General features: G+C 38.1%; 1 protein-coding gene across 1 annotated transcript in view; it reads right to left on the bottom strand.

The window, feature by feature from the left end:
• The window catches only part of GALNT12 (polypeptide N-acetylgalactosaminyltransferase 12), a 45,857-nt gene that overhangs the window by 29,443 nt on the left and 3,453 nt on the right, over positions 1 to 12,961 (bottom strand). Inside the window, exons 2-3 of the mRNA XM_021528650.3 lie at positions 3,714 to 3,883; positions 2,808 to 2,997 (exon numbers count right to left, since the gene is read on the bottom strand). Of these exons, the coding sequence (XP_021384325.3) occupies positions 2,808 to 2,997; positions 3,714 to 3,883 (360 nt within the window). The remainder of the gene's footprint in view (positions 1 to 2,807; positions 2,998 to 3,713; positions 3,884 to 12,961) is intronic.

The following is a 12,961-nucleotide window of genomic DNA, read 5'->3' as shown; positions in this document are numbered from 1 at the left end:
CTTGGCCCTTGAAGTCATGGCTGTTCTAACTGTGATCATCTGCAAATGTTGTACTGAGTACTGTAACAGTAACTCAAAAAAGAAGCTCTGAGCTTAGAAAAAACCAAACCTGCAACATGTGAATTAGACCTCCAACAATGAAACATAAGTGAAGGAGGCTTCCAGAAACCCCGGCAACATAGGAGATGAAAAGGAGAAACAAGATAGCACTGCAGAATGACATTCCTAATACCAAGGGTGATCTAAAGATAGTCAAGATCTTTATCATACTATGAATACATCAGAGCTGATGACATTTTTTGCAGGTCTACTTCTACAAGGAGATGAACACTTTCCTCCCATTTCTCAATATATGCAGGGTTTTCAGGATTCCTTTCCAAAAGAATTCGTTCTTACAGAAGGCAGTGGGATTATTAGCTTCTCACCCAGAATGGCCCCCCTCAGTACTAGGAGCAATGTCAAACACACAGTCTCAAGCCAAGGTTTTTCTCCTAAATCACTGTTTAGTATCCTTGCTGTTCTAGTGTTAGACATCCTCTAATAGTTCAGTGAAATGAAGTAACTTGTTTGACTTAGAGATGCAGATATGCACTCTAGCCCTGCATCTTGTATTTACATATTTCAGAGGTGAAGGAAAACTGAATACATTATACTGTCAAACAAGAAAGAGTTGTAGTGCATCCAAAGGGAGCTCATTCCTCATGGGATTGTTAGGGTAAAAATCTTTAGACTGGCCAAGGGCTCATACTGTGAAATTAGAGTGGCTTGTGATGGTTAAATGCAGCAGAGAACAGCAGCAATTCCAAAGTAGTATTGTCTGAGCTGAGAAAGACTGCCTTAACTGTGAAATGGTTTCTTGTTGCTGGAGGGAATATGTGAAACAGCTGTTTTCTTCTTTATGATCTCCCGTTGAGACTTTGTTTGGTTGAGCACACAAAAGATCTTATACAAATATTGTTATCTCCTGTCTCACTTACATAAAACTTTGTATGAATCCTCATTGTACAAAGCAATGAAAATGATACATGCAGAGGAAAAGAAAAAACAATTAAAAGTAAAAATATTTTGTTCCTCCTGTAACAAGTAGTAAAATTAGTAAAAAAGTAGGTAGCTGGCATATTATTTCAATTATGAAAGGAATGAAGTAAGTGAAAAGCCATCACCTTTTCTGTAAGAATTAACTAGATGGTACAATGCACAGACAGCTTACAAACACAACTATCTTTGCACTGCAAAATGCTAACACTGTTTTATTGCTGTCATACATTTGAGTCAGATACGCCGCAGAAAAACCCCTTAGAGATGTATGTCTGCATCTGCAGCAAGAACGACAGGAATTCCAAGACAGGGCTAACTTTTTACAGGTGGTGATTATTGCGTTTAAAAAATCCCAATCCTTCCTCAAGATTGCCATCTAGTGGCGCGCTAAAGAAGTGAAAAAATCACAGGTTTCTCCCCTCATCATACACTTTTTTAGGCGACAGTGGATAACCTGTACTCATTATTTGATGTTTATCCCTTTTCCTTTCTTCATGCTATCATAGCTACCCCACAGTTATCTGGAATACACTCGGGGTGAAATTTAGAAACAAGGCAAGCATGACAATTTTAAGAAAACTAAAAAATGAAGTTGTATTCTAGATACAATTTCAAAGGGACATGGGGAATTTGAGAACACAAATTCCACTAGGAATTAGGAAGACTTGCAGTCATCAAGACACTATGTGCTTTTTGAAGACTCTCTCCAGTTTGTATTAGCGTTATTTTTCTGGTCATTTTCTGTACTCTCTATTTTCTAAGTACATGGTTGGAATCTTAACAGGATCCAAATCAAAACACTGGCCTTCAGGTAAGAGGTTTTTTTCCTTTTAATTATGTTTTAAAGAGAGCTGGTTTTCTATATACAATATTTAGGAGGTCTGATTCAGGTCCTGTACCTATCAGTATCTGCTAATGGCATCCAAGGGGATAAAGCCACGAGCTGTTAGTAGAAGGGGCAAAACTAATAGAGCCTTGTAACACAGTGCAGGAGCAGTAGGTGCTGTGGTGAGGTGCCAGTGGCTGAACACATAGCAGGAAAAGTGCATGTATGGCTGCTGGCTACACATGGTGAGGCTTCAAGAATACAATAAATATTCTCAGCTGAAACAGAAGGCTAGTGTTCTGGTTTCTAACGGTTTTTTGTTAGAGTTTTGGGAAGGTTCCTTGGGTTTTTTGTTGTTTGTTTGCTTGCTTTTAATTAATGAAAGTTTTCTGAACAGCCTGACAGATCTGCAGAATTAACAAGAGACCACACAGGCATAAAGTGTAGTGTCCCAGGACAGATGGTTTCTAAGTAAGAGTCAATGTTGACATAACATTTACTCCTCCCTATCTTACACCATGATCCTTTATGTCAGAACCAGTCTGGAAAGGTGAATTTGCTCAGGACTAAGAAGATGGAGTTTATTGACTTGAATTATGCAAACACTGCCTTGCAGGGCACATATCTTTCCAGACCTTCTGCTCACCCAGGCTGACAGAAATAGCCTCCTTTACCAATGTAGTTCCAAAGCTGGAGGTGAGGACTCGTCTTCTTGAAAACCAAAATTTTCCATTGCCTGAAGAGGCAGCCTGGTCCTCAGGGAAAAAACTTAAAACAAACAAAAAACCAAAACAAACAAGAACAAACAAGCAAAAAAACAACCCACCGGACTGCAGTAACCTTTGGTGAACCATGAATTATTTTTCCACTGCAGAAGTGGGCCAAACTGTCTCGTTCCTTCTTCTCCAATAGGAGAGAAAACCAGGCCAGGGCATGAGCTCACCTTGCCAGCAGCGGCTCCAGCCAGCCCTCATGGCACTCACAGTGGCAGTCCAGGAACGTTAGGATATCTCCTTTCGCCACAGACGCCCCCAGCAGCCGGGCTCGAACCAGCCCCTCTCGCTTATTTGCGCGGATAAGACGCACCTTGCGTAGACCAGCCACGTAGTTTTCCAAAGTCTCCTTTAAATGTTCTGTAGCAAGCCAAAAAACAAGGGAATAATATAGTCTGAAAAGATTTATTTGTGTCTTGCTATAGGAAGCTCTCTCCCCACTAGCATATTACTTATACTATGGCTCTAAAGACTGTGGTACTTTGAACCCAGATTTGGCCATACATGTTTAAAAAGGACAGGAAAAAAGCACAGAATTTGGATGGACACAAATCACAGATACTTTTAAGAAACTGAACGCTTCACATTTACCTCTGTAATACATCCCCAGATCAATAAGAGCTTCTCAAATATTACTTAAGACTTTCTGTATAAAAGTTTTATTCTTAACACAACTCATGTGTGGTGGAAAATGCCAGCATTGCCTTTGTGCCTTGTTATTCAAACAAGACTAAAGAACTAGGTCACTGTCATTATATGAGACACCAGGGGAGCATTGGTGCAATTGAAACTTGTTCAATTCAGGAAACCTGAAGTGATCTGATCAGACTCTAATCTATCTATACACACAAGCACTCATGTTACTGCACAGCAAATGTGCTTCCCCATTCCAAACTAAATTTGGTACATAAGCCAAATTTTTCACTGGTACACTACAAGAAAAGCTATTTTTCAGTGAGAGGGCTTTGTTGTCCTGTATTATGGTATGTGACCTGAACAGCATAACTCTTTCTCCTATACACTAGCTGACCAAAAAAAAGCCCATCATCAATACTATTTAGACTTATTCTTCCTACCTTTGTCACTGTAATCATCAACAAGGATAATTTCTTCCAAAAGTATATCTGGAGATGTCTCAAGAACACTGTGAACAGTTCGCAGAAGTGTTGACCAAGCCTCGTTATAAAAAGCTATCACAACAGAGGTTTTTGGCAGGTTATAATAATCATATTTCTTCTCTCTGCATCTGTAAAGGGGGAAAAATGTTTAGTAGAAGTGTAAAAGCATTTATTAATTTTCAGGAAACAATTCTCAAATCCATTTGCATGCTAGTTACTAACTGCAAGCAAGAACACAGAATGAATCTTAAAAGAACTGCATGTGTGTGGAAAATTGTATGAGAAGACATTAGGAAGTTGCTCTTACAGAGGTTCCATTTCCACAGAAGCATTATGAGTAAAATTCTGCAATCTATCAAAATGTCTAAAAAGAAAAGTAATAGGAGGTATTCTGGGCTGGTGTAGCTGCAGTAGCTATCTTCGCACAATTTCAAATAGAAGAACAAGCAATGGCCAAAATGTGCCTCAGATTAAAGGGGAAAAAAAAGAAATATAAAACCTAAGTGCAGTAAAATGGTAACAAACTAGTGATAACTGTTGCTTTGGAAAACAGAACAAGTGCTAGACAGTAAAAATATGACTGTGGAGGAACAGCAATATATAAAGAGAAAAAAACCCAAACCAAACAACCAGCAACAAAACTGAAATGTATGTACACTGAAGCAGAATTTGGAGAGACCACACAACTGGCAAAATCTAATAGTGAAATCCACAGAAACCTAAAACAGATATAGAAATACATGGTTTTGGCTCTGTGGAGAGCCCAAAAGTTTGCAAACCTTTGGATTAAGCTCCAGAATGTATTTTCTATAAATATATACATGAACTTCCCTAAATGAACATAAGGATGCCAAGAAAGTTATAGCTGAGCCAAATGTATAAATTCCTAAAAGAATCCGCTGGTTTAGAAGAGTTTTAAAATAACGATGGCATTCTCTACAATTTCTCCTCTTTGCTTAGAGCATTCCATGTTGGCAGTTTTTATTGCTTGGAGTCACCAAAGTTTGTAAGGGACAGAAGGACAGACTCCAACTACTGTAGACTGCTAAATCACAACAGACACCAAAGCAGGTAGGACATCCCTCCTACCAAAACAGAACATCAGCAAGTCCTTCAGAATATATGCTATGGGGAGCTGAAAAGGGAAATTAAAACTGATCAGTAGAAAATGCAAAAGGAAAATACCTTAGGTCAGTTTAGGGGCACATAAATTCCCCAAAACACTAAGACAATTATATTAGAAGCAAACTGCTTACCCATAGCACATTGAGAATATTTTAACACACTATTTAAGGTTGCTGTATCTGCAATTAAAAGAGGCTTATAGGTTTCTTTGGAGATTAGGCAGTATCTATTAATATCTGTTGTACAGAAAGAAAAAAAATCTGAATCTGATTATGCCTAAAATTAAAACTCTTACAACAGAAACAAAAAAAGTTTCTAGAGTAGTTCTGTAATAAATATGTGAAAATGAGGAAGCAGCAAGGACAAATGACAGTTGAGCAAAGGAGGCACCCAAAGGCTGCTTCTCAAACATGACAGGAACACCCTGTGACAACACCTGTGCATACAGACATAGGTACATAGGTAGGTGCACATAGACACACACATCGGTGTAGAGAAGTATAAGAATGCCTGTCCCTCCAGGCTGTAACTTGTCCTGAGGGGCTTTCACAGAGGGAGCTGTCTCACACCAACACCTGGTGACAGAATTGATTTATTTAGCCAGACATTAATGTATTGACACATAAAAAGGAGTGACAAATGACATTTTAATTAACTTATTTAATTTTAATGCAGAAAAACCCACTGTATGAATCCAATTTTAGAAATACATATTTAATTTAGCCTACTGAAAAACATTTTTGCTCAGTACTGCCAGGAAAAAAAATCCATAGATATCAGTCACTTGTACCAGGTAATTTTAAGTTCATTTCTTGATGGAAATAGGATCTCTACATACTCATTTTAGAAAGCTGAAGGACAATATAAATAAATTTTTAAAAACACGAGGAAAGCATTATTTGAAAAATATGTTGGAAAGATTAATAGAAAAATAATGCTGTATTCCATTTAAAGAGTGGCAACCCAAAAGGTCTAAAGAAGCTTATAAGTCTAATTATAGATTAAAGACTTCAACAGATTTGCCTGAAATTACATGCTGGAGATGGAAAACATAATTTGGCACAGAGCAAGGCAATCCCCACACTGTTTGTGATGCACTGTGCATTGCTGCCTCCTTCCTTGAGCACACCCCACACTGCAGGAAAAGGTCAGTCTACTACAGCACATACCAGCACACACGTTTCTTAGGTTTCCAAAGTCAAGAAAGAGGCCAGCACTAAAAAATGGGTTTAATTTACCAGCTCCATGGAGGAAGGCAGCACTGGAGTGCAGAGAAGCGACCCACCATGGTAGCAGGGCAGGCTGCTGGCCAGCATGGCCACCCTGACCTGAGCAATACCCTGATGCCATTACTAAAAAAAAAACCCAAAAAAAAAAAAAAACCAAAAAAAAAAAAAAACAAAAAAAAAAAAAAAAAAAAAAACATATTATTCAACTTCTGTGCAGATTTGCATGCTTATCTCAGATATTACTTCCAAAACATACTTTTTGCTAAATTGCTAGAAGATCTCAACTGTTAGCAGTCTCAAATAATGTTGCTAAAGTGAAACACACTTTTCCTTATCTTTCTGTAATGAAAGAGTTTCACTAAGCCTTAAAAATTAATCCCATTTGAGAAATTACAAACCCAAAGCATTTAAACCCTGGAAAAATTATAGCATAAGAAAATCTTTAAAAAGCTAATGAATCCCTGAAATGGAAATGCTTAACAATGTCGCTGAATAACAATTAAGTGGCATGCATATGGACACCAAACATTGCCACTTCACAAGATATAAAATATTTCAAAAAACCCACTACAAGCCTAGTGGTCATAACTCATCTTTTCCATTTCTCAAATCCTGTTTACCACAGAAGCACCTTAGCAGCCCATCTTCAAGATGTACTTGCAAACTTCAATATGTACTTTTATTATCCATGTGTCAGCCAAGTATCCCAGCTCCTACTTTCCAAGTGAATCATTTCACTCCTACTTTTGGATTATTCAGAAAAACAAATGCATATCAATTACATTATGCTATTAAATGACAGCAACTGGTGACAGCAGTCCCAAAATATGTTTTCGCAGACATTGGGAATGTATATTTATGCATACTATACTGCAACCTGCTTTCAGCTTCTGAGTAGGGCACTCTTTAGTGCCATTCACAAACACATAACACTGTCCTTTTCAATAGAGAGGATCATGTTAAGACACAATTAATTGCATCTCACATTATTCATCCTAAAAACTACTTGTCACCTTTGAGCTGATCGTCTGGGTTCTGCAGGTCCATAAAGACAGATCCAGAACACCTCACCCTCCTTAATTCATTAATCCAGCACAGCCCAAGAGACCTCAGTGGGTCCCTCTTGTCTATAGAGGTTTGATTATGGAACAGTTGCTTAACATTTCTATGAGTAAAGTTAAATGCGGTCCCTACCACTGGCTGTGATACATCACTTTGAACCTAGTCATCATAACTACCAAATGGTTGGTAAAAACATTACACAGACATAAGAAAATTAGCTCCCTGTAAGCGTGACATTTCCAAACCTGGAAAATAATGCAGATGCATTTAAAGTCCAACATTCTTTCACAATTCTCCTTATCTCATTCAATCACAGGAGCTTTACTGTTTTTTTAATAATTTTATAATTTTAAATTTAAAATAAACAATTACCTAAATTAAAAATGGCATGTTGAGTGGGTTCATTTTCATCAGACAAGTACACGTATCTCTAGTCAACCTGATTTTGGTAACACTTATGAGATATGAGGACCAGTCACTGAGGAAAAACCTGTTGCCAACACATCCAAGAGGCTTTTCTAGAGGCAACAAAATAAACTAATATAGTTTTAAACAGGACTCAGATTTCAATGACAAACACTGGTATATAATGAATAAGAGCCAAAGCAGGTATGGCAATGCAAAGCAGCAGTCTCTGCTCTGTCTCTGCCTGCTGATCACTCCTGCTCTCCGCAGATTCACCAGAAAATGCAAAAGCAGAAGCCTTGTGCACAGTAGAGTGACACTCAGAGAAAACATGGCCAGGACTGCCCAAACCATCTTCCAAGGAGCAGAGGGAGACACTACAATGCTCTGGCAGCATCCTGCTTCTGCATCATCCTTCACTTCCCTCAGGCACTTTCTGCCACACTGGGTGGGTGTTCCTGGGATGCTCTTACTTGACCACTGTGGCATAAAACAGGCATAAAACAAACAAAAGCTTTGTGTTATGGCATTTCTTATCAATTTACACTAAGACAACATCTATATTTTAGAATTCTAAAAGTGTTCATCAAAAAAATCTTTAAATTTCTCAATAGGAAGAAAGAGAAAATAATGCTGGTATGTACCTGAACACAAAACCATGTTCACTATGTACCACCCTTCCTTTATGGCTCACTACAGCTTCTTACTCAAACATCTATGTCCACAAAATGCAAATAAGACAAACACATAAAAGTGTATCATCATACATCCAAATTCCTGTGGGTTTTTGTTTTGCCTTTTTTACACTGCATTTTTAAATCACAGTCTAACCGAGAATAAACAGCTGACAAGTTTAATAAATTAACCTTGGAATCTACTACACTACACAGTCTTCTGCTAGCATGTTTTACAATAGGTTATTTATTAGAAACTATGGAGACATCACTCAGGAAATGCCTAAACAAAATTAAATGGGTTGTTTTCAAGAACATTTGTGTCAATTAATGTAATCACTCAATTTATTTCTTTGTAAAGAGTTGTTTCTCTAAGAGATGTGTATCTATACACGAGGAGAGAGCATGAATGTGTGCACACTGGGCGCACTGCCATGAGTTAATTAGGAATGGTCGCTGACATGCTCTTACTTGAGACTTTCACCACAACTGTGATAATGATACGGAAAGGGAAAACAGACTTTTAATCTCCAAATTTTATCTTCTATATGCACTGTTAGTTATATTTTAAGAAAAAAATATGAATTGTTCTCCGCGTTTTCAAAGATTTGTTAAGAACACAAACTGCTCATAAATTATTTAATGCTTTCAGAAGGTATACGGCATAAGTTTTGGTTTTGAAGTTTCAATGTGAATGCCCTAGGCAAGTTCAGGACTGTGCAGCTTCTCTCAAGAAGTGCAAAACAGCACATGCCACTTCTGAAGCTGATTTAACTTGATTTATGTGACTACAGTATATGACATATATGCCCCATCCCAGTGTCACCTGGAAAACACTGCCAGGGTTCTACTTCGGGATGGCTTTCACATGGTGGGCTAGGAACCAGGTTAGCTGGGCTTTTTGTGATGGGCCATAGACATGCTGACCCACCACACAACCGCCTTTCCTCTTCCTAATTTCAACAGTTAAAACACCAACTTAAACTACTCTTTCAGTAAGACATGTGCTCAAAAGTGACATTTTGTAGGCTGTAAGTAAATGAAGCTGATGGGGATGAATAGCAGCATCTATGGGTATTTCAATCTAGTTTCACCATCTTCATTCCCACTCCATAAACTGCAGAGGCAGCAATGTGGGCATTGGACTCTGCCAAGTGCCTTCACCCAAGAGAAAGCACCTCCTTCTCTCACTTTCCCAAAGCCATGGCAGAGGACACAGCAGTATTGAGATCTTCTATCCCCTTTTCTACTTTTGCCCAAACAGCAGCTTGGGGTTCCTCAAATCCATCCTCAAGCATCCCAAGCCCTGCAGCATGACACAGGTGGCAGCACTGGTTTCTAAGCCACCCCACAGTTACCAAGGCTGTGTCCCTTGCTCCAGGCTGAATATACAGTTGAACATCCACTCTTCACCCCTCTGTGTGGAAGAGTAACCTATGGGCAAAATGCAGCACGCGAGCCAAAAGCAACACCACCCAAAGCCTGGGATAGAAAAGCACAACATCTCCAGTGGAATGAAAGGATATTATAAACATTATTCTTATCTCCTCCAAACACTACCCAACTTTTTGTGCCAAATTTATTTTTTCACATAAGACTACCATGATCCAACTGGCTGTTCAAGGAATTTTTTTTCTTTTTTTTTTTAATTAAAAAAGGTTTATCTGGGCATGGAGAGGCTCCACCTGGTTTCACACACCTACACAGGCCACGTGTTCAACTGTTGCAGAAAAAGGCATCGAGAGAGTTTACAGAAGGTGTGTCTTAGTGTTAGTATCAAAGCACATAGCAGCAAAGTGCTGATAACTGCCAGAATGGCCAGATTATTTGGTGCAAGGCTGTAACACTTAAGCAGGTTGAGTTCAGGATGCTGGCCTACACTTCCTCACCACCCAGCAGGCTAGCTAAAAGCTCCCTAAATTATATCTGCTGAAACAAACCATGTTAGAGAAAGCACTCCTGTACAGGCCACAGCACTGTGATATGATCAAGCCTCTGGAAACAAGAGGCTGATTTGATTGTGAAATAGTTTTTCAGGTTATTTAATGTTCTATGGAATGATTCTCCCAATAACAAGAAGGTAATGACAAGACTAACGGCCAAAAGCTGTTTTTAAGATTTCAGATAATAATGGGCTGTGCTGCCTTGCATACAAGCATTGTGAGAAGCAAGAAAGAAAGACACTAAGTCTGAAACAGAAGAAAATATTTGTTAAACTGGAGGGTGGGGCAGAGGTGGCACAGAAAGCAAATCTCTTTAAAACAGATTAAAAATACACTAAGAAAAAAACGTCTAGAAAGACCAAAATAAGACAATTTACTAAGTGTGTATCCTAAAATTCACAAAGTTAGGAAATCCATAGTGCCTCCTATTTCCAAATTGTTAGAGAAATGCTACAGAAGTTCCTAACTGACCCAGATTCTGGATATGCAGATGAGAAGGAAATTCTGCATGTGACAGTGGGGAAACCCACTTGATTTTTGTTTTATTTTGCTGAGCTGAAACAGAGGTTACATTCTGCTCAAATGTTTTCACTTTTCTTCCAAGATAGTGAAATACACTTAACCTTTCCACAGAGACATACTATTTCCTACACCTACATTCAAAAACTTACTTCAGTGTGAGTAATTTGATTCAGGACAAAAAAAAATATTTTGCAAAGCCATAACTGAAAGAAGCTATAGTAGTCATCACTGCAAATAAGGGGTGGATGCACTTGATCCTTATAGACAATTGTTTAAATAAAAGCAGTTCTTGAATTTTAAAAAAATCAATTTTTGCTTACTATCAATCACAGATCTGGGAACTTTCCCGGAACAGCATCAGGTTAAAACTCCTGGCAGGAGTAGCTGTGATTTTTGGAGTAGAAAAGGAACCAAAACATAATATCAAGGCTTATTCTTGGAACTTGCTAGCAAGATACTATCAGACAAACATCCTGGTATAATTTCCTATTTACAGCCCAAAAAACAAAACAAACCACAGAAGAGAGTCTCTGGGAGATTCAAATTCAAATATGGGAGCAAACATGAAAAACAGTCTTGAAAGACAAAATAATCTTAGCACAAGATTGTTATGCTAAAGTCAAACATAATTTTCCCCCCAAAATAAATAAAATTATAGGCATAAATGATGGTGGTAGAGGAATTTGAGCATTTGTGTATATCTAGCTATCTATACATAGACACTTAAAGGTATATGTACAGACATTTAAAAATATACATAAAATCACACATATACAAAAAAACATATAAAGAATCTCTCCAAAACACAGAAGATTATCTAGAATTAAAGAACAAATCTCTAGAACTTTTCTTAATAGCTTAAAAATACTGTGCAGACCACATTCAATATTTTGGGGGCTTCTGTGGCTTCTTAGGAAAGACAGGAAAGAATTAAAAATCCATTTCCTTGTGATAACAAGTAAAATGAGCCCCAAGGGCTGAATCAGGCTTCTACCATGAAAGAAAAAGCATGAAATGCTGAGTCAGCACAAAAGTGCCTAGTCCTGATTGCTCCATTTGTACCAAGAGTCAGCTGAAAGGCAACTTGTGTGCTTTTACAGAAACTATCCCCAAAATAAATGAGCAATGCATCCCTACTGTGATATAGAAAGAAAAAAAAAAGGTCTAAAATCTGGAACAATGCTTGAAAATAGCCCTTAATCTGAAAGAACCCAAGTAGAAAAACTGGAAATGTATTTCTTACACATTGTAATCAGCTGTAAAAGGCTAAGAGAACATATCAGTTGTCTGCCTAGCCCTACAGTCCTGTAAAACAAGCACAAAAGGAGAAGCCCCATGGGACACAATGCAAACTTGTTGCTGCAGGGGGAAGAAGGCAGAGAAAGCAGTAGCAGCAGCCAAACCCCATGGCCCCAGGCTCACCACACTCACTTACAGGGCATCAGCCTCAACAGGGCCCTCAAAGTCTGACACAGGACAATTGCTGGCTTTAAACCTCCTATAATTGTTACTTCCTTTATGAGAACAAATTCAAGAAATTAAGGGTAAATGTTGGGAAGCTGGGCCATCCAGACAACCTTATGATCAGGGGAAAACAATAAAAAGAAATCAGTGTGGCAGTGATGTTGCATTTAAAGATGTGGTCAAAGGTTGTTGAATCTCCATCCTTGGAGGCTTCAATGTTGGACTAGACACCCCAAAGTTTCCTTCCAACCTCCATCCTTCTCTGACCCTATGGCTTATTTCACTTCTAGCCTTGTACAAACTGTATGATCATTTAGTAACTTACATTCTTATCCATAAGTCTTCCAAATGAACATTTTAATAGATTATTTATACATAATATTTATTTGTTTGTATGTATACTTTCAATAAAACTAAACAATTCTTGTGTGATGAAACACATTGTCAGTTGCTGATGTCAAGCTCAGCCAGATAAAGGAAGCAGAAATTGTCTGAAGGAAACAACTGTAGTTGTCAAGTTCTTTGGGTCTGCAGGTCAATAGAACGGAATCAGTCATCAAAAAAGCAAATTACAGTAGTGGGAACAAGAAGGACTAACAACTTTCTAAATATTTTCACTGCCAGGAATATATTGGTAGGAGAAAGATCTATATTGGAAATGTCCTGGATTTATGAATATAGTCAAATATCATCAATCCATACATTATTTGAGAGAGTAACCTCAGCCAAACTATTCTTTTCTTTCTGAACAGTATTAGAACAGTATTACCAGACACAGACAT

This window comes from Lonchura striata, chromosome 2 (assembly GCF_050655825.1).
Source record: "Lonchura striata isolate lonStrDom1 chromosome 2, ASM5065582v1, whole genome shotgun sequence".
In the NCBI taxonomy this organism is placed as follows: Eukaryota; Metazoa; Chordata; class Aves; order Passeriformes; family Estrildidae; genus Lonchura; species Lonchura striata.
This window is presented reverse-complemented; position numbering and strand designations above follow the sequence as displayed.